Source organism: Scyliorhinus canicula, chromosome 16, assembly GCF_902713615.1.
Source record: "Scyliorhinus canicula chromosome 16, sScyCan1.1, whole genome shotgun sequence".
In the NCBI taxonomy this organism is placed as follows: Eukaryota; Metazoa; Chordata; class Chondrichthyes; order Carcharhiniformes; family Scyliorhinidae; genus Scyliorhinus; species Scyliorhinus canicula.
The window spans coordinates 123,844,861-123,869,432 of NC_052161.1; the positions used below are offsets into that span (position 1 = coordinate 123,844,861).

The 24,572-nt window shown below is 51.4% G+C and overlaps 1 protein-coding gene across 1 annotated transcript in view; it reads left to right on the forward strand.

Moving 5' to 3' along the window:
• LOC119951058 (paired box protein Pax-7-like) overlaps positions 1-24,572 on the forward strand; it is a 164,681-nt gene that overhangs the window by 85,994 nt on the left and 54,115 nt on the right. The window contains exons 5-7 of the mRNA XM_038774094.1: positions 55-257; positions 17,638-17,803; positions 19,242-19,508. Coding sequence (XP_038630022.1) covers positions 55-257; positions 17,638-17,803; positions 19,242-19,508 — 636 coding nt within the window. The remainder of the gene's footprint in view (positions 1-54; positions 258-17,637; positions 17,804-19,241; positions 19,509-24,572) is intronic.

The window sequence follows — 24,572 nt, forward strand, 5'->3', positions numbered from 1 at the left end:
GATCTTTATAAAACCCATTCATTCCTGTTTCTTTTGAATATTACCACTCAATAGGCAATCGCCTGGACGATGGGGCCTCGGATGTGGAATCGGAGCCGGATCTCCCACTGAAACGTAAGCAGCGCCGCAGCCGCACCACATTCACCGCGGAGCAGCTGGAGGAATTGGAGAAAGCCTTCGAGAGGACCCATTACCCTGACATCTACACCAGGGAAGAGCTAGCCCAAAGGACCAAACTCACAGAGGCACGAGTCCAGGTGAGTTCACTGAGTTGCACCAGGTTACATCGAGTGACATATCACAGGAGCGGACCTTTCTGCCCAACAGAGGTCCATGCTGGTAGTCACACTCCTGATGAGTCTCCTCCAACCCTATTTCATCAGAATGTCCTATTATTCTTTTCAACTCAGCAATAGAGATTGAGGGGAGATTCTGATAGAGGCGTACAAGATTATGATGAGTTTCCTGTAGCCAATTGCTCAAGGACCAAGGGACCCAGATTTAAGGGTAAGGGATGCTGGGGGTAGGGCTATGAGGAAGGTATGGGGCCATTGCCCTCAGGGCTCCTCCTGCTCCATACCCCGACCCTTTCCAGACACCCTGGTTACCTCTATCTTTCCATCAAAGTTATGACAGTGCAGAGGGAGAAGCCACAATACTTTATTGCCTCCACTCACGTGTCCTATTCAAACTGTTTCCTATGAAGTACTGCTCACATAAAGCAGAAGATATTAACAATGAAAGGCTAAACGCTAGTCCCAATGCTAAGCCCATCTCCAGGTCCCAGACTCATTTTTATCATCAGGCAACACATCAAAGGTAAAAGTTTCCATTGCCCATCCGCTGGGTGCGGAACCTGCATGGAGTAAACCCAATCATTATCATGTTATTATCTTCACACAAACTGCTAACATCCCTTTACTACACATTAGGGACGATTGCCACTGTTTATCTTGATTTTCCTGAGTTTTTGCAACTCTTCAGGAATCCCCCCTACAGTACACAATGAAATCTCTTCCCTGTTTCTTCTATAAATCACTTCCTAATCCATGAAGTAGGATACTGTATAATAGGAGTGAATAGGAAGGGGGTTTAAATCCATTGGGATTGTGTATTGTGGGAGTGAATGGGAAGGGGGTATAAATCCATTGGGATTGCATATTATGGGAGTGAATGGGAAGGGGGTTTAAATCCATTGGGATTCTGTACTGTGGGAGTGAATGGGAAGGGGGTTTAAATCCATTGGGATTCTGTATTATGGGAGTGAATGGGAAGGTGGTTTAAATCCATTGGGATTCTGTACTGTGGGAGTGAATGGGAAGGGGGTTTAAATCCATTGCGATTCTGTACTGTGGGAGTGAATGGGAAGGGGGTTTAAATCCATTGGGATTGTGTATTATTGGAGTGAATGGGAAGGGGGTTTAAATCCATTGGGATTCTGCACTGTGGGAGTGAATGGGAAGGGGGTTTAAATCCATTGTGATTCTGTACTGTGGGAGTGAATGGGAAGGGGGTTTAAATCCATTGGGATTCTGTACTCTGGGAGTGAATGGGAAGGGGGTTTAAATCCATTGGGATTGTATACTGTGGGAGTGAATGGGAAGGGGGTTTAAATCCATTGGGATTGTGTATTATGGAAGTGAATGGGAAGGGGGTATAAATCCATTGGGATTGTGTATTATGGGAGTGAATGGGAAGGGGGTTTAAATCCATTGGGATTGTGTACTGTGGGAGTGAATGGGAAGGGGGTTTAAATCCATTGGGATTGTGTATTATGGGAGTGAATGGGAAGGGGGTTTAGATCCATTGGGATTCTGTACTGTGGGAGTGAATGGGAAGGGGGTTTAAATCCATTGGGATTCTGTACTGTGGGAGTGAATGGGAAGGGGGTTTAAATCCATTGGGATTCTGTACTGTGGGAGTGAATGGGAAGGGGGTTTAACCCATTGGGATTCTGTACTGTGGGAGTGAATGGGAAGGGGGTTTAAATCCATTGGGATTCTTACTGTGGAAGTGAATGGGAAGGGGGTTTAAATCCATTGGGATTGTGTATTATGGAAGTGAATGGGAAGGGGGTATAAATCCATTGGGATTGCATATTATGGGAGTGAATGGGAAGGGGGTTTAAATCCATTGGGATTCTGTACTGTGGGAGTGAATGGGAAGGGGGTTTAAATCCATTGGGATTCTGTATTATGGGAGTGAATGGGAAGGTGGTTTAAATCCATTGGGATTCTGTACTGTGGGAGTGAATGGGAAGGGGGTTTAAATCCATTGGGATTCTGTATTATGGGAGTGAATGGGAAGGGGGTTTAAATCCATTGGGATTCTGTACTGGGGGAGTGAATGTGAAGGGGGTTTAAATCCATTGGGATTCTGTACTCTGGGAGTGAATGGGAAGGGGATTTAAATCCATTGGGATTCTGTACTGTGGGAGTGAATGGGAAGGGGGTTTAAATCCATTGGGATTGTGTATTATGTAAGTGAATGGGAAGGGGGTTTAAATCCATTGGGATTGTGTATTATGGGAGTGAATGGGAAGGGGGTTTAAATCCATTGGGATTCTGTACTGTGGGAGTTGATCTGATGGGATTTGGCCCATTGAGATTCAATCTTTGACCAGCTATATGCTTATCTAGTGATGTGCACATTTGGTGAATAAGCAACATCAAAGTGTGTGAGTGGAGGTTCTTTAGGTTTTATGATTACACCAGTTGTCCAACGCTCTGTTTCAGGAAGAAATATCAGCAGCTTCTGTTCCTATAACTACAAACTGCACAGTGTGTTTATACAGCCTGCAGTTCACACAGGGTGAGGGCAGAATCATGCCCATCCTATTACCTGGACCTTCACGGTGCTAAATATTCATTACATCTCCCTCTCTCTTATGCCCCTCAATTGAGCAGATAACATTGGGAGTGAAATTGGTCTTTGCCAGTAGTGGGAAACGGGGTCCATTGAATGGGCCTCCTGTTCTAAACCATTGGCTGAAATATGAAAGAACACTGGGAGTGGGTTCAAACTGACTGTGGATTCTTTTAGAGCCCATTGCATGCTGCTGCCAAAGGCCAATTTGCCTCACTGCCAGAGCATAGTTGCTAAGGTGCCAAGCATGCTCCAATAACTCATCATTTCTATGTGAGCAAAACAGTGTTGTCAGAGTATTTGATAGTGGAGATCACAACGGCCAAATCTAAGACCGTCCTCACCCAATATCCACATCCAGGACGGTCACCAGACAGTGATCAGGAGAAGGAGCCCTGTTTATGCTCCTCTCTAATCCTGAGGTCATTTGGACAGCCCAACGCTGCCCTGGGTAAGATCAGTTAACTTAACAGAGAGCAGCCCGGCCCCAGGTCACTATCCGTGTGGAGTTTGCACATTCTCCCCGTGTTTGAGTGGGTTTCACCCCCACAATCCAAAGATGTACAGGGTAGGCGGATTGGCCACGCTAAATTGTCCCTTAATTGGAAAAAAAAAGAACTGGGTACTGTAAATTTATTTTTAAAAACTTACCAAGAGCACGTGGCTCAGCTGTTCAATAGATAAACCTCAGTTAGATACTGTCCAACCTTCTAGATGTGACTGGGCTGCATCTCGTTGGCATGACAACGCTCAGCTCCATGAGTGTAATTTTTTAACCCAGCATTAAAACTGTAAAGTACTTTTAGTTGAATTTTAGTCTTTCAGAGCTTTTAGTTGAATAAACTGTTGACTTTGTCTGGGTATTGGTGGCACAGTAGGGGACAGCAAGGTGACACAGTGGCTAGCACTGCTGCCTCGCAGTGCCAGGGACCTGGGTTCAATTCCTGCTTTGGATGACTGTTTGTGTGGAGTTTGTACGTTCTCCCTGCGTCTGCTTAGGTTTCCTCCGGGTGCTCTGGTTTCTTCCCACACCAAAAGATGTGCAAGTTGGGTGGATTGGCCGTGCTAAATTGCCCCTTAGTGTCCAAAGGATTAAGGGGCTAGGGCATGGGAATGGGGCCTATGTAGGGTGCCCTTCCAAAGGGTCGGTGCAGACTTGATGGGCCGAATGCCCTCCTTCTGCACTGTAGGGATTCCATGATTCTATGATTGTGGGGGAAGCTCACGGCAAAACAGCAGGGGTCGGAAATAAAACTACATTGGGTTGGTCCTCCACGCCAGTCCCTTTGAATGGAATTGAATGTGAGAGGGGAACAATGACTATATCTCAGTGAGTTTAAAATGGCGCTCAGCGACATGATGCAGCTCCAGCTGTTGTAATGTAAAGGTCTGGGAAAAATGGAGTTGTTCAGAGCAAAAAATTGTGAGAAGATTTGATCAAAGTGTTAAAATCATGAAGAGTCCTGGGACAGTAAATAAGGGGAAACTGTTTCCGGTAGAAGTTAAAATAGTACGGATGCTGGAAATCTGAAAATGGTGGGAAAAAACTCAGCAGGTCTGGCAGCATCTGTGGAGAGAGAAACAGAGTTAACATTTCAAACTCAATGTGACTCTTTGGAACCCCAAATGCTGCTAGACCTCCAATGAAGAAGTGTTGGTGTCCAGAGAACAGATTTAAGGTGATACACCTTATGAGGACACTTTTTTCTTCTTATGTGGAGAATTGTGATCTGAATGTGGTGTTGGGGGGGGGGGGGGGGGGGGGCAGTGGACCCAAATTCAAAGGTAACTTTTAAAAGGAATTGGACAAATATTTGATGGGATAAAGGTACGGGGCCTTGGGAAAAGAATAAGGGAGTAGAATTAATTGCATAGATCTTTCAAAGAGCTTTCACAGGACTGATGGGCTGAATGGCCTGCTTCTGTGTTGTACCATTGTCTGATTCGAAGATGGAATGCAAAACGCTGCCTCTCTTTGATGAGATTCGCTCAACAGTTCCGATGTGGGAATATTTGGAAGTGAATTATTTGGGCTCAACATTCTTCTGATCACCTCACACTGTGTTGTTCGTAGTATCGGGAAATTAGCTGTGTCTTTTTGGCTTGTGAATTTTGTGTGTGGTTACTTGCACTTCTCGTTTTCATGTCAGAATGGTCTGTATGAAATGGGACAGCTGGAGAGGGGCAACCCTCACTGGCCTTAATTCAAAACGGCAAGAACCAGATGTTGTGGCAGGAAAGCAGAAACACTTGAACTGGAACAGGACCAGGTGAAAGGTTTTGAACTTGCAGCGGGCCTGCCTGGCAGAGTGATTGGATTAAAGCGGGTGCCTGCTGTGCTCAGCACCTCTCACACGAAAAGCAAAGACTTGCTCCGTCAACAAAACAAAAATCAAATCAGCCGAGGTCAATTGAAGCTGCAGGTTTTGAGGAGGACAGCTGATTAAAGGACATTTAAACAGGAGACCTGAAGCTGAGTAGCATTAGGAAACAGCAACATCATTTTTTTTCAGTCATGCCTGGTAAAGGATGAATCTCGGCGAGGACGCTGGGGAAAACTCCCCTGCTCTTTTATGAAGTAGTGATGGGGTCCTCTGAGGGGACAGATAGAATGTTGGTTTAGCATGCTAGGAGATCTTTCTTTGGCACTCCCTCACTAACAAGTATGTCCACCTAAAAAAACTCTGTGTTACTGGTCATGGGTTCTTGCAGGGCCGATCCGAGAGCCACATCTTCAGCTGCGCACTTGATCGGTGTTTCCGGGAGGTGGGGTCAGTCCTTGCACTCTAGGTCGCTGGCATTCTTTTCTCAGGCTCCTTTTCTGGGCCTCTTCTTACCTGCGGTGTCCTCAAAGAATTCTATCCCTTTCTCACTGGAGCGACGGAGGTTGACCGACGACCTGATAGAGGTCAACAAAACTACGAGGGGCATAGACAGAGCGGATAGTCAGAGAATTTTTCCCAGGGTAGAGCGGTCAATTACTAGGGGGCATAGGTTTAAGGTGCGAGGTGGCAAGGTTTAGAGGAGATGTACGAGGCAAGTTTTTTTACACAGAGGGTAGTGGGTGTCTGGAACTCGCTGCCGGAGGAGGTGGTGGAAGCAGGGGCGATAGTGACATTTAAGGGGCATCTTAACAAATACATGAATAGGATGGGAATAGAGGGGTACGCACCCCGGAAGTGTAGAAGATGTTAGATTAGACGGGCAGCATGGTCGGCGCGGGCTTGGAGGGCCGAAGGGCCTGTCCCTGTGCTGTATTTTTCTTTGTTCTTTGTTCAATGAGGACGACTTCCTCCAAGTAAGTCTCTTCTGAGCAAGGGTTTCCTCAGAGTGCTAACCTGTTGAGCCAAGGCTGACACAGATTTAGCCCACCATAATCCTTTTGGACCAAAGGAAGTGAGCACAGATTGGCAAGTTAGGTGGATGTCCAAAGGTATGCAGGTTAGGTGGATTGGCCATGTAAATTGCCCTTAGGTTAGGTGGGGTTGCTGGGTTACAGGGATAGGGTGGATGTGTGGGCTTAAGTAGGGTGCTCTTTCCAAGAGCTAGTGCAGACTTGATGGGCCGAATGGCCTCCTTCTGCACTGTAAACTCTGTGATTCACAGAGCTGAAAGGACCAAATCACACCAAGACCCCTTGTTCCCACCAGCTCATATTATAGACCAGCACCATTCCCTCAGTTATCTCTCAGACTCTTCCTCGTCATCAGTTCTTCACCTCAGTCTCTAAGGATTCCAAACCCTCGAAGAGAATCATTTGTCAGATCTAGAACTTGAGGTTTCAGTGGCGGCAGGTGTAGGGGGGTTTGCCCTCTCTCGCTCGCCTTATTTTCCAAGGTTACCTGTTGCTCTGTGCCCCATGCCTGTGTGGGTGGGGAATGGGCAGGGTTTAGGGCTGTGTGAGCACTTTAATGATTAATGTTTGCAGTCTTTCAGAGGGCCCCAGAGAGGCTGAGCGATCGACACTGAAATGTAGAAAAATATTTGAGGGAACGGTGGACTTGAAAATGGTGGGAAGAGGCAGAATCTGGCAGTGAGAAATCCTTCTGGAATGCATGCTCACAACAGCTGTCACCGTTATGCTTTCTCCCAACAAGCAAACGTCTTCAGATTTTCTGCTCCTTAAAGCTGAGATCTTGTACCAGCAATTCGCTTGAAACTGAAATGAGTAAAAGGGTCCATCGGCTACCTTGAAGCATGTTCGACCCATATTATAATTTTGCTGATAATCGAGTGTAGACTGATTGTGTGCTCATTGGTGAGGTTGGAATTGTCCTGCTTTCTGTGTGGAGAATATACCTGGCCAATTTTCCATTTACAGATAGATGACAGGGTTGTAGCTGTAATGGGACAGCTTGGCTAGGGGCATGGCAAGTTTTGGAGTATAATCCTTCAGTACTATTGCCAGACATTTGTCACGACCCATTGCCTTTGCAGCATCCAGCGCCTTCAGCCGTTTCTAGATGTCACATGGAGTGAATTTAATTGGCTGAAGACTGACATCAGTGAACCTCTGGAGGAGACCAAGATGGATCATCCACTTCTATCTGAAGATGGTTGCAAATTGTTTAATTGTCCACCACCATTCACGGCTGGATGTGGCAGAGCTGCAAAGTTTCAACCTAGTCAATTGGCCGTGGGGTTGCTTGCCTCTGTCTACAGCACATTGCTTCCACTGTTTAGCATGAATGGAGTCCTGTGTTGTAGCACTTGCCAGGTTAACACCTTATTTTCAGGAACGCCTATTCGCTGCCCCCTTTTTAAACCTGGGTGGTGATTGTGGTGGAGGGCATAGTAGCGAATGGGTTAAAATGGCAGTAGGGTTCCATGTACCTCGCTGAGCCTTGATTTGCTTTTGACAATGAGGCCATTGGGAACGTCATTCATTGTGAAAACACTAAAATAGGGAATGGAGAAGGAATGTCGCTGTTCCATTTGACCTGCTCCAGCTCTTTCTCACTTATCAGGGAGAATTAAAGTTCTGCTCTCCTAATATTTAGTGTGCTAGTGGTGGCTCAGTGAGCACGACTCTAAATTTACAGTCCGAAGATTGTGGGTTCAGGTCCCACTCCAGAGACTTGAGCCCGTAATCCGGACTGATGTTCCAGTGCAGTACTGAGGGACTGCCACATTGTCAAAGGTGCTGTCTAGTGGAATGTGTTAAGCCTACGCCCTGATAATCCCTCTCAGGGTGGATTTGATCAATCCTGTGACACTACTTTGCAAAAAGAGCAGGAGAGATGGTGTCCTGAACAATAATGCTCAAGGAGCATTGCTAATTGTCTTCCCATCATTACACTCCCGTGTGGGAGCTTGCTGTGCACATATTAGCTGCTGTTGCCGCCATTACAACTGTTCTAAAGGCTTTGAGATGCCCTGAGGAAATGAAAGACATCGTAACTTCCCTGCTTTCTCTTTTTCTTTCTTTTGGCAAGCAAGTTCCTGACCCCTGAATCCTTCCCTTCACTGGTTACGTTTGGCAATTAACGTAATGCAAATTCAGCGGAGTGGATTTGCCACTTGCCAAGTCTTTATACAGATGAACAGTCACGTTGCACACTAATTTCATTTGTGGCTGAATGAATTTATTTGAACAGCAAAGCCATGTGACACAAACATGTCCTTTGGTCATGGGACAGCCACACAGCCAGGATATTGTGGGAAGTATTCAGTCTCTCTCCTGTGTGCAAGAAGCACTGATATCATTAACGCTGGGTGACCCCAGCGCACACTGCAGAATGGGAAAGGAACACAGCGCTCAGGGCAAGTGCAGGTTAGTTAGAACTTGGTTCAAGATCAAATGAAGAGCAAACAGCATTCTAAAGTCTGAAAGGCGGTGGTCAGCTTACATCTATGGCCCTCTCTCACGGAGCACACATTTGGAGTCATTTCGACTGTGTGAAATAGTGGGAAATGGCCAACGCACCAACACTGGTTTCACCACATCGTGCTGCAAAGCCATGATCAACCTCACTGTCTGTAATGTACCATAGAAATGAGTGCATCAAACACAAGCCTGAGGGCAACGTGGCAAGAGCCAGGCCAATATACACAGGACGTGCACCGCCTGTCATATTCTCTTAAAGCGTGACTGGAAGCAATCATCTGAATGTACTTTCCCACTTCGAAATCCGCAGAATGTAGGAATGATCTCATCCCTCCTCCCGGTTTCACCCACCCTCGCCGTCAACTCTGCTATTTCCCCATAATCCCCTTCACCACACTCCCCACTTCTCCTCTCCCACATTTTCTAGCTCCCACTCTCTCTCTACCTCACCCTCTGCCCCACTTTCTCTACCCTGTGCCCTCTCCCCCCCCCCCCCCCCCCCCCTCCCCTCACTCCCACCTGGTCTCTCCCCATCCAGGTGCCCTAATTTCTGGGCCTGTTTCTCTCTGATCAGCCCGTCCTCTCAGGAGTTTATACCTGGAGTATTATCTAGGTTTTCTCTTCCTGACACGGCAGGCCTACCTGCCCGGCATTTCGGCCTTCCTTCTGCTTTCAATTCTACTTTTTTTTTGTGTGTGTCAGGTTTTGTTGAGTCACTAAAGGGTTAATTGCTGCAAGGATGTCACATTTGGGGGAATGCCGATTGCTGACAGTGCCAACCTCCGGAATATTCTGTGTGGGAAAAAGCAGCAGACCAAGTGGAGTTGGTGAAGTCGCGATTGGGAAGGTGCCTGAGCTGGAATTTAGCTCCTGCCCCTCACTGTGTGAGCTCTTGTGTTTGTAGCTACGCTCTGTTACACTTCAGCACCTGGAAGACAATTTATCTTCATAAAACAGGCAGGCTCCAATTGAGGGCACGATGCTGGGCCTCTCCCCTGTGTAAGGGATCACTTACTAGCTTGTCTGACAAATTGCAGGAGCTGATCCTTATCTTCACATTTTGTGTAATTAATCCCAGACCCTCTGTGCTGACACAATCCTACCTGGCCGACACGCATTCAGGGAAAAAAACATTTCCTGCCATTATCGCTGCCATTTCTTACCCCGATTTTCCTCTCTCATTTTCTCCTTCGGCCTTGCATTTTTTCTGCAGTTCATGCCACCCACCCCAGCCCACCCCACCCCCCTCCTGTTGCCACTCCCAGGGTCGCCAGTTCTGATTGGATGTATTCTAGGTTCCCTCATGTGTCCTCCCACCTCCAATCACGTTCCACCTCCCCCATTGCTTCCTTAGTATGCCCAACCTCTTGGACCACCCTGGAGGGTTTGGCGATTGTCCCCCTCCCCACCAGCTCCTTTCCAAACCCTTCCCTGAATCCCTCCATTACACTCGCCTCCCGCAGGGATTTACAACGTGGATGTCCCTCTTCTCTCCGCATGGTCTATTCAATCTTCTTCGGCAGAAATCCTCGGGGATGTTTTCCACTCCTTTTCCTATCACAGGCCATCTTGACCATTGGCACCCTGTTTAGCAACCAAGGGTGGACTGGGGGCAGAACATTCTGCTCTGTGCATTGACCTCAGTACCGTACCGAGTGAGATTGGTTGTCTCAACATTGGCCCACAGTGGAACCTGAGTTGCCAGGTGGTATGGGAAGATCCATGTTCGCCTCGTTTCAATATAAATTTGCTGTGCTTCACGTGCTCACTGGGAACTTTCTCAAGATCACGGAGAATTTGAACAGCTAAGATAAAGGACCTTTCTTCTCTTTGGATTGTGGAATTTTGGGCAGCAGGAGTTCATTTTACCCAGGCTCCTTGCTCAACTTGTTACATTCCATTCCATTACAAATAAATCCTTCTTGTGGTAACTTGATCTTCAGGGGGATACAATGCAAAGAGATTATCATCTCCAACCTCATGTGGCAGGAATTTTCCACACTGTTCTCTCGCAAAGGACTCTGGGTTAGTCTCATACTATCAACACAGTGAGGCATCATCTCCAAAGGGGTAATGACACCTAACTACATTCCCCTTACCCAGGAGGGAGAAAAACCCTCACAGCAGTACTGTGTGCGCTCTCTGACTTTAATGTCCTTTCTCTGATGCACAGCCTAAAACTACGGTCAATATTAATAATTTCTCCCTGACTCGCTTGCGTGTAAAATTTACCAGCCTCTCAACACTGACTGACTACCCGTTAATGTGAGAATTGGATGGGATGTACCTCTGGTGTTGTCCAGATGGGTCAAACTGTCCCTGGATCGAGATACAGGAGGAATCATCACTGGAATGAGCTCCAGGCATTTCACCAACACCTGTACGGACAGCACGGTAGCATAGTGGTTAGCACAATTGCTTCACAGCTCCAGGGTCCCAGGTTCGATTCCGGCTTGGGTCACTGTCTGTGCGGAGTCTGCACATCCTCCCCGTGTGTGCGTGGGTTTCCTCCGGGTGCTCCGGTTTCCTCCCACAGTCCAAAGATGTGCAGGTTAGGTGGATTGGCCATGATAAATCGCCCTTAGTATCCAAAATTGCCCTTCGTGTTGGGTGGGGTTACTGGGTTATGGGGATGGGGTGGAGGTGTTGACCTCGGGTAGGGTGCTCTTTCCAAGAGCCGGTGCAGACTCGATGGGCCGAATGGCCACCTTCTGCACTGTAAATTCTATGTACAACCTTTACAACAGCAATCACCTCAGCTTTAGGGAAAAGACAGGAAAGGAAAACCAGAGATGGAAAAGAGAGGGAGTGACTCCAGCACCATCTTTGAAATGCGACCCAGGGCCGGAATCTTCCGGCCGGCGGCGAACAAGAACAGGAAAACCAGTCGGCCGGGGCGGGAGCGGAAGATGGCGCCGCCGGCCATTGGCAGGGACGGAAAATCCCGCCCTCGAAGCACGATCCTCTGAACCCAGCCCGCCTTTAACTCCAGCAACATCCACAGATTCTCCTCAACCGCAATGCAAACCTATCTTTAAAACATGGCCAAAGCCCCGCTCACGGCGGCAACCGAGGCCCCACAAAGCGGTGTCCGGCGCCGGGCTTAGTTGGCATAGTCTCCCCGCCCCATCACCCCCTCCCCTCACAGCCTCTGAGACGTCCCTCTGCCGGTGGCGACATTTAATAACTCGCCATTACATGGAGTTGGAGCAGGTGAGGAGCTGGGTAGGCGTGGGCACGAGAGCCACCTCTGGGGATCTGACCCACTGTATCCCTCGCCCAGGGATGTCTGCCTGGCCCAGGGATGTCTGCCTGGCCCAGGGATATCTGCCTGGCCCAGGGATATCTGCCTGGCCCAGGGATGTCTGCCTGGCCCAGGGATATCTGCCTGGCCCAGGGATGTCTGCCTGGCCCAGGGATGTCTGCCTGGCCCAGGGATGTCTGCCTGGCCCAGGGATATCTGCCTGGCCCAGGGATGTCTGCCTGGCCCAGGGATGTCTCCCTCGCCCAGGGATGTCTGCCACTCCCGGCCTTCTCTCTCTCTTCAACCCCGGCCTGCCCCCTCTCTTCACCCCCGGCCTGCTCTCTCTCTTCACCCCCGGCCTGCTCTCTCTCTTCACCCCCGGCCTGCCCCCTCTCTTCACCCCCGGCCTGCTCTCTCTCTACCCCCGGCCTGCTCTTCTCTTCACCCCGGCCTGCTCTCTCCCTTCACCCCCGGCCTGCTCTCTCCCTTCACCCCCGGCCTGCTCTCTCTTCACCCCCGGCCTGCTCCCTTCACCCCCCGGTCCTCTCCCTTCACCCCCGGCCTGCTCTCCCTTCACCCCCGGCCTGCTCTCCCTTCACCCCCCGGCCTGCTCTCCCTTCACCCCTGGCCTGCTCTCTCTCTTCACCCCCGGCCTGCTCTCCCTCTTCATCCCCGGCCTGCTCTCTCCCTTCACCCCCGGCCTGCTCTCTCCCTTCACCCCCGGCCTGCTCTCCCTCTTCACCCTGGCCTGCTCTCTCCCTTCACCCCCGGCCTGCTCTCTCCCTTCACCCCCCCCTGCCTGCTCTCTCCCTTCACCCCCCGGCCTGCCCTTCTCTTCACCCCCCGGCCTGCCCCCTCTCTTCACCCCCCGGCCTGCTCTCTCTCTTCACCCCCCCGGCCTGCTCCCTCTCTTCACCCCCCGGCCTGCTCTCTCTCTTCACCCCCCGGCCTGCTCTCCCTTCACCCCCCGGCCTGCTCTCCCTTCACCCCCCGGCCTGCTCTCTCTCTTCACCCCCGGCCTGCTCTCCCTTCACCCCCCGGCCTGCTCTCTCTCTTCACCCCCCGGCCTGCTCTCTCTCTTCACCCCCCGGCCTGCTCTCTCTCTTCACCCCCCGGCCTGCTCTCCCTTCCCCCCCCGGCCTGCTCTCCCTTCACCCCCCGGCCTGCTCTCCCTTCACCCCCCGGCCTGCTCTCTCTCTTCACCCCCGGCCTGCCCCCTTTCTTCACCCCCCGGCCTGCTCCCTCTCTTCACCCCCGGCCTGCCCTCCCTTCACCCTCGGCCTGCTCCCTCTCTATTCACCCCCGGCCTGCTCTCTCTATTCACCCCCGGCCTGCTCCCTCTCTATTCACCCCCGGCCTGCTCTCCCTTCACCCCCCGGCCTGCTCCCTCTCTATTCACCCCCGGCCTGCTCTCTCTCTTCTCCCCCCACCCCGGGGCCTACCTGCCATTTGCAAACCAAAGGTGCAGAAAGGAGGAATTCTTAAGATTCCTGCTGAACTTCTTCCCCCCCCGCCGATTGTTTTTCACCTCAGTTACAGAATTAAGAGTAAATGACTGGAACCCCATCCCTGAGGCCCAGTGTAAACGGTGAGAAATTACTATTTGAAGCCTGAGTTGTATCCTGGCAACGGTGCCTATCCCAGTTTTGACTCGGTGATATGCCATAAAGAAGGAGCTGGGGGGTTGGTCAATGGCTATATATCATAACTATGGCACATTCCTGATTTAAATGCTCTGAGGTGCCCCACTGACACACCATAGCAACAGACTAGAGTTCGGCCCAGTAGCGTGGCATAGCAACTCTTATGACAGGACTTCCTAAAAGCATGAGATAGTAATGGAGTGTATCTGACTCCAATCTGTGTCAGGCCTTTTATTGCATTATAGCAACAAAGCAAAGTGTGACTGAAATCCGGTACATTAAGCTGAATAACAGTGCCAGTCCATGTACGTGGTTCAGGGGGGCAACAGTTTAAGGAAGTGACATGCAAGCTTATCGACAGAGATTCTGAAGTTTGCCCCATTTATTTTTGGGAGCAGAAATAAATTTTACATCACATTCCCTCAGCAGATTGCACAGGTGGAATATTATAGGGTCAATTGTGCGTGGATATGAAAGGAGATTAATTGAGTGTACATTGTGAGAGGAGATTAAAGTGGGTCGAGTCCACGTAGTGCAGAGTGTACAGGCGTTGTGGATGGGGTGCCATTGACAGATGATTGCCTATTTTCCTTGCTGCGCCAACTTGGGTTCTCTAGACATTGTCCGAAGTGTTTCCTACTCTTGGCTGCTTTTCTCACCATTGAACTCGCCGTTGAACTCGCCGTTAGTCTACTAAGGATGTGCTGTTATTGGAGGCAAATTCCACTCCGGGTGCCTTGGTTAGCATTTGCACGAGCGGTACTTACTTTGAACTGAATATTTTGGAAAGCAGTCTTGTTGAAACCGAGTTCTGTGGCTCTGAAGATGTCATAAATTAATTTGAAAAGGTGTCAGTCTTTGCTGCGAAGCCAGGCTCTGATTCCGAGTGTAATCCCAACCCGGCTTCCGATGAGTTGCAGTTCGGCCTGTTTTTGTAAAACAAAAGATCTCTGTGTAGCTGGAGGCTTAACGCAATCACTCCCACTCCCATTCACAACTGTTACTGTCAATTTTCATTTGGAGGCAGTCTTTTCCCGTTTCCCACTCAGTTCCCATAGTAGCCAAGCTTTGTGATTCATGCCTGGGTAAGCAGCTAACCCACATGGGTCGATTCCATACTGTGGTCCGACAGTAAATATTTTCACACACTCGGTTAGCCTGCCCATAGATCCATCTGTGATGCACTTAACGTTACTTCACCTTTGACCTTCAGAGCTCAGTGCCCTCTATATTTGTTCTGAGGACAAGCAAGGCCACATTTCTTGCCAACTTTAATTATCTGTGGCATTAACAGTCAACCATATTGGTTTGGGACTGGAGTCACAGCCCATGGAGGAAGTGGCACTGTCTCTCCCCCGAAAGACATGGTGACTCCATTGGATCTTTACCACACCTCAAATACTTTCATGGTTTTCTTAACTTGTGCCAGGTTGACTGAACTCAGTTGCCCTGGTGGGATTTGAACTCTCAACCTCTGGATTACTCCACTTTGTGTTAGGGTACTAGAACCTCCCCTGTGCAGAGGTAAATACTTACCCGTATGTATCTATGTCAGGGGTTTCACATGTGTTTGTCGCTGTGCTTTTGCTCATTACCTCTCTCCCTCGTTCCCATCCAAAGCCTCCCCAGGAACTTGTCTCTTTAACATGCCACAGCAGCGCTTTGAGATGCTGCATTGTTCCAATCAGGCGGGATGGGGAGCTTCCTGCTGGGATTCCTGATTCTGATCACAATCTCAGTGACTCCAGTTGGAAAACCGACCTGTGCAGGTGAGGACAGGTTCCAACATGGCTGCGATTCCTTACATGGTGGAATAGCCCACCAAAATCAGCAGTGCAGTTCACAAATGGAGGGCGGACGCTGAGGTGAAACGCTGGAGGAGGATGACTGTTGCTCTTTGAATTGTACCCCAATGGGATTGGCACTTTCAGAAGAGGGGGGGGGGGGGGGGATATGGGTGGGAGAAAGGCGTGTGTGCATGGCACACTTACAAAGTAAAGTCACCATTGTCCCAGATGACCATAGGCTGCTTTCCCCTTTGAGGGGGAGAGCTGACTGGTGGTGATTTAACCTGAGGGTCACCACACCTCAGGCTAGGGCAAGATTGAGAAGGCGGGGCCTTCCTGATTAACCGCAGCCGGTACTGACACTTGTATAGTCTGGTAGAACGATCATGCCAAAGCTCTTTACAGAAATGTAAATCAAATATAAAATAGGTACCAAGGCAAAGAGAAGGCTGTTAGCTGGAGGAACCAATTGCTTGATGAAAGAGGTTGGTTTTAAGGAGGGCCCTAAAGGAAGGGGGCCAGTTAACTCAGTTGGCTAGATGTCTAGTGTGTGGGTTAAAGGTAATGTAAAGTCGCCATAGTCCTAGGTGACCATAGGCTGCTTACACCGTTGAGGGGGAGAGCTGACTGGTGGTGGTTTAACCTGAGGGTCACCACACCTCAGGCGAGGGACAAGGTTGAGAAGGCGGGACCTTCTTGAATGTATGGGTTAGAATAACGGCACCAGTGCAGGTTCAATTTCCTTTCCAGCTGAGGTAGATTTGGCACCTGCCTTCTCGTCCTGTAACCGAGAGTAGAAGGCAACGGTATAACGATCCCAACCAGACCCCAACAGTGGCTCGGATACTGGACAGAAACCCCAATATTTTATTTTGATTGTGAGGAAAGGATACCTCAGTCCAGGAGTGATAGGGATATGGTATATTAAAACAAACTTTATTACTAACATGGTATTAAAATATCTTGGACATTACACCAGAAAATAGCTTCCGATTACCCCTTCAACAATACCACTCAATCCAGTGAATACCCATAACTGCTGTTTTTATCCCCACTTAAACAACAACAAAAAACCATCTCAATCCACTGTTAAAATACCATTAGTAGTCAGGAATCCCTGCTTTACTGAGATGTCTGGATAATCTACTGTGCGAAAGAGAGATCTTTTGACACGGCTTTAAAGATAAGATCTGACTCCTGTCAGAATCATGCAGAAACTCTGACTGTATTCCTTCAGAAGCTGTTTCAGCCGGTTTGTTCACCTTTCCAATCACATTGCTCTTCTGTCTGCTGACATATCTTTAGCTGAACGGCTGAGAGAAAATGGCTTGACTTCTGTTCACAGCTTCATCCAGAACTCCACTGACCTGCTTTCTGAAAAATGCCTTGGCTCCACCCAGCAACAACACCATCTTCCCAAACTGTAACCTAGTTAATTCCACGGGGAATCCCCTTAATCCGAACAAAACTGCATTCACCCAAGCCTTTCGTGACAGCTTAATTGCAATCCTGGCACCGAAAACCTTTGCAGTCTTTCAAACAAGGCTGTTTAGCACAGGGCTAAATCGCTGGCTTTGAAAGCAGACCAAGGCAGGCCAGCAGCACGCTTCAATTCCCATACCAGCCTCCCCGAACAGGCGCCGGAATGTGCCGACTAGGGGCTTTTCACAATAACTTCATTTGAAGCCTACTTGTGACAATAAGCGATTTTCATTTTCATTTCATTTCAACTAGGATTTCTTTTAAAACATGATTGCAGCAGTCAAACACACTCTATCCCAGGCGCTTAACCCTTACTGCACCAAATACCTACAATACAACACATTGGAAATTCCTACATCTACATTCATCACAGTGGCAAACCATCAAGAGTGTAGATCAGCATGAAGCATTTTCAGACAATGAGCGGATGGGTGGTCTTCAGGCTGCACACACATAAGTGAATGAAATTGTAAAGGAAGGAAGGGGAAATGAAGAGATTTGGAGAAGGAACGGCAGAGTGGAAGACCTGATGAAGGGAATTGGACAAACAGAAAATTGGGGACAAGGGTGAGAGAAAATAGGCAGGAGACAAAGAAGTCACTTTGTCAGCCATCGAGACCATGGAAGTAGTGAGGTAAGGTTGCGTGAATTGATACATCCAGGATAAATATTGTAAGTCTGGTGATACAGAATGTGGGGAATTAAGAACGTGCTGGGCTTCTCGCTGTCTGTCACTGACCATTGGATGTTCTGTTCTCAACTCATTCAGCAATACTCTCCACTCCTCAGGTTTGGTTCAGTAATCGTCGTGCACGATGGCGTAAGCAGGCTGGAGCCAATCAGCTGGCAGCTTTCAACCACTTGTTACCAGGTGGCTTCCCACCCACTGGAATGCCGACATTGCCCCCATACCAGCTGCCTGAGGCATCGTACCCAGGAACGACCCTCTCCCAAGGTAAGAGCGACGTCCAGTCCAACTATTTGCCAAACGGGATGGGATGCGGGACAGGCTCATGGAGAACCGTCTGGTCGGACCACTTCAATAGGCAGGACGGTGAAATGCAGGGCTTCACTATGAGGCTTTCACATTCCCGGTGAAGACCAGTTTCCCCCCATTTTCGCTAGAATTTAGATTCAATTGGCAAAGAGTTGGGAGTTGCGTGAGCATTCAGTAGGGTGATGCGATGAGGAATCCCCCACCTATTAGGAAATGAAAATGAAATGAAAATCGCTTATTGTCACGAGTAGGCTTCAATGAAGTTACTGTGAAAAGCCCCTAGTCGCCGCATTCCGGCGCCTGTTCGGGGAGGCTGGTACGGGAATTGAACCGTGCTGCTGGCCTGCCTTGGTCTGCTTTTTTCCCTCCTGCTATTATCAATGGAAAAGGGCCATGTTCTACACTGAACGAGCAATTCACCCCAGGTTTCTGTTCCAAGAATGTGAGAACTACCAGAAATCTCAGACAAATTCTTAATATCTGAATGTTAGCACGTAAACGAGCTCTTCCACTGAATTAGGGGAAATGCATTGACCCATCTGGACCAGATAGTACAGGCTCCGCCCGTGCTGACTGGCCTGATCTTGGCCAGCTGAGCTGGAGGGGCAGCACAGTTTGTCTCATAGTCCCTGGGTCACAGAGGGCCAGAATGAACAAGGGTTCCTGCTCCTGATTGCTGCCAATAATTGCTGTCATTAACGGATGGTGGATGAGAACAGAATTGGGCTCACTTCTGATGTCCCTGTGTCTGCGAACATCAACTATCAGGCAGCACGGTAGCATTGTGGATAGCACAATGGCTTCACAGCTCCAGGGTCCCAGGTTCGATTCCGGCTTGGGTCACTGTCTGTGTGGAGTCTGCACATCCTCCTGGTGTGTGCGTGGGTTTCCTCCGGGTGCTCCGGTTTCCTCCAACAGTCCAAAGATGTGCAGGTTAGGTGGATTGGCCATGCAAAATTGCCCTTAGTGTCCAAAATTGCCCTTAGTGTTGGGTGGGGTTGCTGGGTTATGGGGATAAGGTGGAAGTGTTGACCTTGGGTAGGGTGCTCTTTCCAAGAGCCGGTGCAGATTCGATGGGCCGAATGGCCTCCTTCTGCACTGTAAATTCTATGATATCTATGATATCAGCGACCAAAAGCAAGACAGAGCTTGGGAAACTGAACGTAGAAGATGGGATGATGGAGGAGAGAGGAGAAGCGATAAGGGAAGGGTAGTTGGGGAGATAAAGGGGGTTCAGAATGAAGGAGGTAGTGCGAGGAGGAAAGAAGAGATAGAGGGAGGGAAGGAAGAGAGGAGACGAAGATGAAGGGGAGGAGTGTGGGAGGGGAAGAATGTGAGTGTGATATCCCAGACCTGAATGAGTGATTAAATGCTTGTGGTGTGTGATTGGTTTCAGATGGAGGAAGCACTGTGCACAGACCGCAGCCTCTGCCCCCCTCATCTATGCACCAAAGTGGCCTGGCGGCCGCAGCAGAGAGTGGCTCCTACGGCCTGGCGTCTAACCGGCACACCTTCTCCAGCTACCCTGAAAGCTTCATGAACGCAACAGGAGCCAACAATCCCATGAACCAGGTCAGCAATGGACTCTCTCCACAGGTCAGCCTTCACACACTCAGCATCTCGAACACCTGTCGGTACAGCTGTTCATCATTACCTTACCCCCCCTCCTGATTAAAACTCATCCTAAAGCAAAGAAATCTATAAAGCGGGGGGGGGGGGGGGGGGGTTTCAGCTTCATTGAGACAGGCAATAAAGTCAATGCTCAGAGTCTGCCCCTTGCTATACACATCCCCCTTCCCCCCCACCTCAAGTAACCCAACCCATTGGGACAGCCTGGACTTCGGAACAAGGTAACGCTAATCTGGTTTGCAACCTCAATGGTCAGTTCAGGTTTTCCAAAAACCCAAGCAAGTGATTGGAATCCATTAGGCGAAAGTGTAAGAGCCACAGTGAAGGATAATGGCCCGGAGGAATTGGGGTTTTGATTTGGATTTATATTCTGGCGGTGAAGTTGAAGATTGAAAGGGAAGTTAATCCAAAGCAGGAAATGAGCTCACAAGTTCTGGACTGTTGAAGGACATCCCAAGTGCTGGAACCCTGGGATTAATAAACCAGTAGAGTTGGAAATGGCGGCGTGTTTGTTGTTTACAGCGGTGATGTGAGGAGGAGAAAAAATACGGAAGATCATTTAGATCTTAGGAAGTACTGGCCGACCTGGCCAGTCGCTGAGTGTGATGAACGGTATTAATAACTGCCGTAAACGGTACCTGACCTTTAATACCATGCCCCTTTAAGAGGCTTGGAACCCTGGGGGACTCCGCCTCTGGCTACGCCCCCAGGAAACGGTGTATAGGATAAGGCTCCACGTGGCGAGCACACTTCTCTCGGATGCTGTTCGGTTCTCTGTAGATTAAAGCCATTTGATTACCGACCTCGCTCTCGCGTCGTAATTGAGGGTGCCTCACTGAGGCAGGCACGGGGGGGGGGGGGGGGGGGGGGGGGGGGGGGGGGAGGAGGGGTGGTTTCCCGCCATTCCCATCAATGGAATCTTCCGGTCCCACTGAGGGTAACACCCGCTGCAGATTCATTGGCGGTGGAGAGCGCGAGCAATGGAAATCCCGGATGGTCAAACCACTGGCCAATGGCGGGGGTGCCTCCATCGCTGTAAAACATTAGCGCGGGTTGGGGGGGGGCGTGGAAAATCCCGCCCTCGGAGTGTTTAAACCCTGTCCTGGAGTGCATCCAATTTCTCATGACCTGAACTCCCAGTTCGTGGATGGGCTGGTGGGTATGACACATTTGCCGGAAAGTTCTTCATTTTCCCATTCCCTGTGGAGCATAAAGCTTGTCTGAGAAGCGGATCTTAGTAGCACCTGGTACGATGGGGAACAATGTCTGCAGTCTGACTTGGCATGGCTGCAGTGCCGCCACATGGCATGAGACATCATCATGATCTTATGGCAGGGCTATGGAAAGCTAAGCCGCTCTCCATCCTCAGGGAGATGTTAAATACTTCTCACACATTTCTAGCTGACTTCTTGCGCTGGCTGAAAGTTCCTTTCTCCAGCTCCCACCCGCTTTTGGAACGAATCCCATTTTTTTTTCTTTTTTTAAACAGCATAATCCCAGCAATTTTTTTTCCCCCACTCGCTGTGTGCTACTGTTTCACTCCCATCTTCGAGTGGGCAGCCGCACATTCATCTTGTAAACTTGATAAGCGCAACATTTTTCTTAAAGTGTGGAATGTTAAATCAAATGCTTTTGTGTCACTGACTTGAACAAACTCCAAAACAGGGGATTTGAAGAGGCAGTGTCTGTGAAAGAGAGAGACGGGGGGGGGGAAAGAGCAAGAGATTTTGTGTGTGAGACAGAGAGATAGGAATGGAGAAATTGAGAGCTAGAGAAAGGCTGGCAAAGAGATTGAGAGTGAGAGACTGGGGGAAAACGTACGAGATACAGGGAGACCGAGAGAGACACACACACAGGCATGCAGTCAATGGGAACTCGATCAGGAAGTCCTGCATGAGTGTTAAGCCTCTTTATCGAACTGAGGTACAGACCAGTAGGCATACCTTCAATGGGCTGAATGGCCTTCTTCTGTGCCATAACGGCTCTCTGACTAGGCACAGCACATGATCCCGAACGTTGCAGCGGGAGAATCTGAAACAGGGCGGAATTTCCAGCTGCCGTAGTGACGACCCCTGACCCTGCCCCAAAGGGCCACTTGTGACTAAACTGTTCAAGATGATCAAAGGGATTGATAGGGTGGGAGAGTGAGAAATTATTTTGTTGCATGGGAAGGTTCAGAATATGAGGGCTGCAAATGAGACTGGGCTGTTCAATATCAGGAAGAACTACTTCACCCAAACTCAAGTTAAAATCTGGAACTCTGTCTGTTCCTATGCGTCTGAATCATCTAAAGTGCTGATGTGATACCCACCAGAGACAAGGTTGCAAATTCGCTGTAGCGTTCTGCTGCCGGGTTGGGGAGCTCGGGGCCAGGAGGTTCACTCCATTCTCTCTCCATAGATGCTGTCAGACCTGCTGAGATTGTCCAGTATTTTCTGTTTGTCTTCCGGATTCCAGCATCCACAGTAATTTGCTTTTATGTAGAGTGCGAGCATGTAGGGTGGGATTCCGAATGCTATCGAGTGAGGAGGGGACAGAGTGGTAATGCGTGGGTATTGGGAGGCCAGAGTGTGCAGGAGTCGGGCTCAGAGTGTGTGCGGGGTCGCGGTCAGAACGTGCGAGAGTCGGGGTCAGACCAGTGCGGGAGTCGGGGGTCAGAGCGTGCGGGAGTCGGGGTCAGAGTGTGCGGGAGTCGGGGTCAGAGTGTGCGGGAGTCGGGGGTCAGAGTGTGCGGGAGTCGGGGGTCAGAGTGTGCGGGAGTCGGGGGTCAGAGTGTGCGGGAGTCGGGGTCAGAGTGTGCGGGAGTCGGGGTCAGAGTGTGCGGCAGTCGGGGTCAGAGTGTGCGGGAGTCGGGGGTCAGAGTGTGCGGGAGTCGGGGTCAGAGTGTGCGGGAGTCGGGGTCAGAGTGTGCGGGAGTCGGGGTCAGAGTGTGCGGGAGTCGGGGGTCAGAGTGTGCGGGAGTCGGGGTAGAGTGTGGGGTCAGAGTGTGCGGGAGTCGGGGGTCAGAGTGTGCGGGAGTCGGGGGTCAGAGTGTGCGGGAGTCGGGGGTCAGAGTGTGCGGGAGTCGGGGGGTCAGAGTGTGCGGCAGTCGGGGGTCAGAGTGTGCGGCAGTCGGGGTCAGAGTGTGCGGCAGTCGGGGTCAGAGTGTGCGGGAGTCGGGGTCAGAGTGTGCGGGAGTCGGGGTCAGAGTGTGCGGGAGTCGGGGTCAGAGTGTGCGGGAGTCGGGGTCAGAGTGTGCGGGAGTCGGGGTCAGAGTGTGCGGGAGTCGGGGTCAGAGTGTGCGGGAGTCGGGGTCAGAGTGTTGCGGGAGTCGGGGTCAGAGTGTGCGGGAGTCGGGGTCAGAGTGTGCGGAGTCGGGGTCAGAGTGTGCGGAGTCGGGGTCAGAGTGTGCGGAGGTCGGGGTCAGAGTGTGCGGGAGTCGGGGTCAGAGTGTGCGGGAGTCGGGGTCAGAGTGTGCGGGAGTCGCGGTCAGAGTGTGCGGGAGTCGCTGTCAGAGTGTGCGGGAGTCGGGGTCAGAGTGTGCGGGAGTCGGGTCAGAGTGTGCGGGAGTCGGGGTCAGAGTGTGCGGGAGTCGGGGTCAGAGTGTACGGGAGTCGCTGTCAGTGTGCGGGAGTCGCTGTCAGAGTGTGCGGGAGTCGCGGGTCAGAGTGCGCGGGAGACGGGGTCAGAGTGCGCGGGAGACGGGGTCAGAGTGTGCGGGAGTCGGGGTCAGAGTGTGCGGGAGTCGGGGGTCAGAGTGTGCGGGAGTCGGGGGTCAGAGGTGCTGAGTCGGGGTCACAGTGTGGCGGGAGTCGGGGTCAGAGTGTGCGGGAGTCGGGGGTCAGAGTGTGCGGGAGTCGGGGTCAGAGTGTGCGGGAGTCGGGGGTCAGAGTGTGCGGGAGTCGGGGGTCAGAGTGTGCGGGAGTCGGGGGTCAGAGTGGTGCGGGTCGGGGTCAGAGTGTGCGGAGTCGGGGGTCAGAGTGTGCGGGAGTCGGGGGTCAGAGTGTGCGGGAGTCGGGGTCAGAGTGTGCGTGAGTCGGGGGTCAGAGTGTGCGGGAGTCGGGGGTCAGAGTGTGCGGGAGTCGGGGGTCAGAGTGTGCGGGAGTCGGGGGTCAGAGTGTGCGGGAGTCGGGGGTCAGAGTGTGCGGGAGTCGCTGTCAGAGTGGGCGGGAGTCGCTGTCGGAGTGTGGGGAGTCGGGGGTCAGAGTGTGCGGGAGTCGCTGTCAGAGTGTAGGGAGTCGGGGTCAGAGTGTACGGGAGTCGCTGTCAGTGTGCGGGAGTCGCTGTCAGAGTGCGCGGGAGACGGGGTCAGAGTGCGCGGAGACGGGGTCAGAGTGCGCGGGAGACGGGGTCAGAGTGCGCGGGAGTCGCTGTCAGAGTGCGCGGGAGTCGGCTGTCAGAGTGCGCGGGAGTTGAAATCAGTGTGCGCGGGAGTCGCTGTCAGAGTGCGCGGGAGTCGGGGTCAGAGTGTGCTGGAGTCGGGGTCAGTGTGCGCGGGAGTCGCTGTCAGTGTGCGCGGGAGTCGGGGTGAGAGTGCGGGGTCGGGTGAGAGTGCGCGGGGGTCGGGGTGAGAGTGCTCGTGGTCGGGGTGAGAGTACGCGGGGCATCGGGGTGAGAGTGCGCGGGGATCGGGGTGAGAGTGCGCGTGGGGCTCGGGGTGAGAGTGCGCGGGGGTCGGGTGAGAGTGCGCGGGGTCGGGGTGAGAGTGCGCGGGTTGGGGTGAAGTGCGCGGGCGTCGGGGTGGAGAGTGCGCGGGGCGTCGGGGTGAGAGGGCGCGGGGGTCGGGGTTGAGAGTGCGCAGGCGTCGGGGTGAGAGTGCGCGGGTGTCGGGGTGAGAGTGCGCGGGCATCGGGGTGAGAGTACGTGGGGATCGGGGTGAGAGTGCGCGGGCATCGGGGTGAGAGTGTCCGCGTGGGGTCGGGGTGAGAGTGCGCGGGGTTCGGGGTGAGAGTGCGCGGGCGTCGGGGTGATTTGCGCGGGGGCGTCGGGGTGAGAGTGCGCAGGGGTCGGGGTGAGAGTGCGCGGGGAGTCGGGGTGAGAGTGCGCAGAGGTCGGGGTGAGAGTGCGTGGGCGTCGGGGTGAGAGTGCCGGGGTCGGGGGTGAGAGTGCGCGGGGTCGG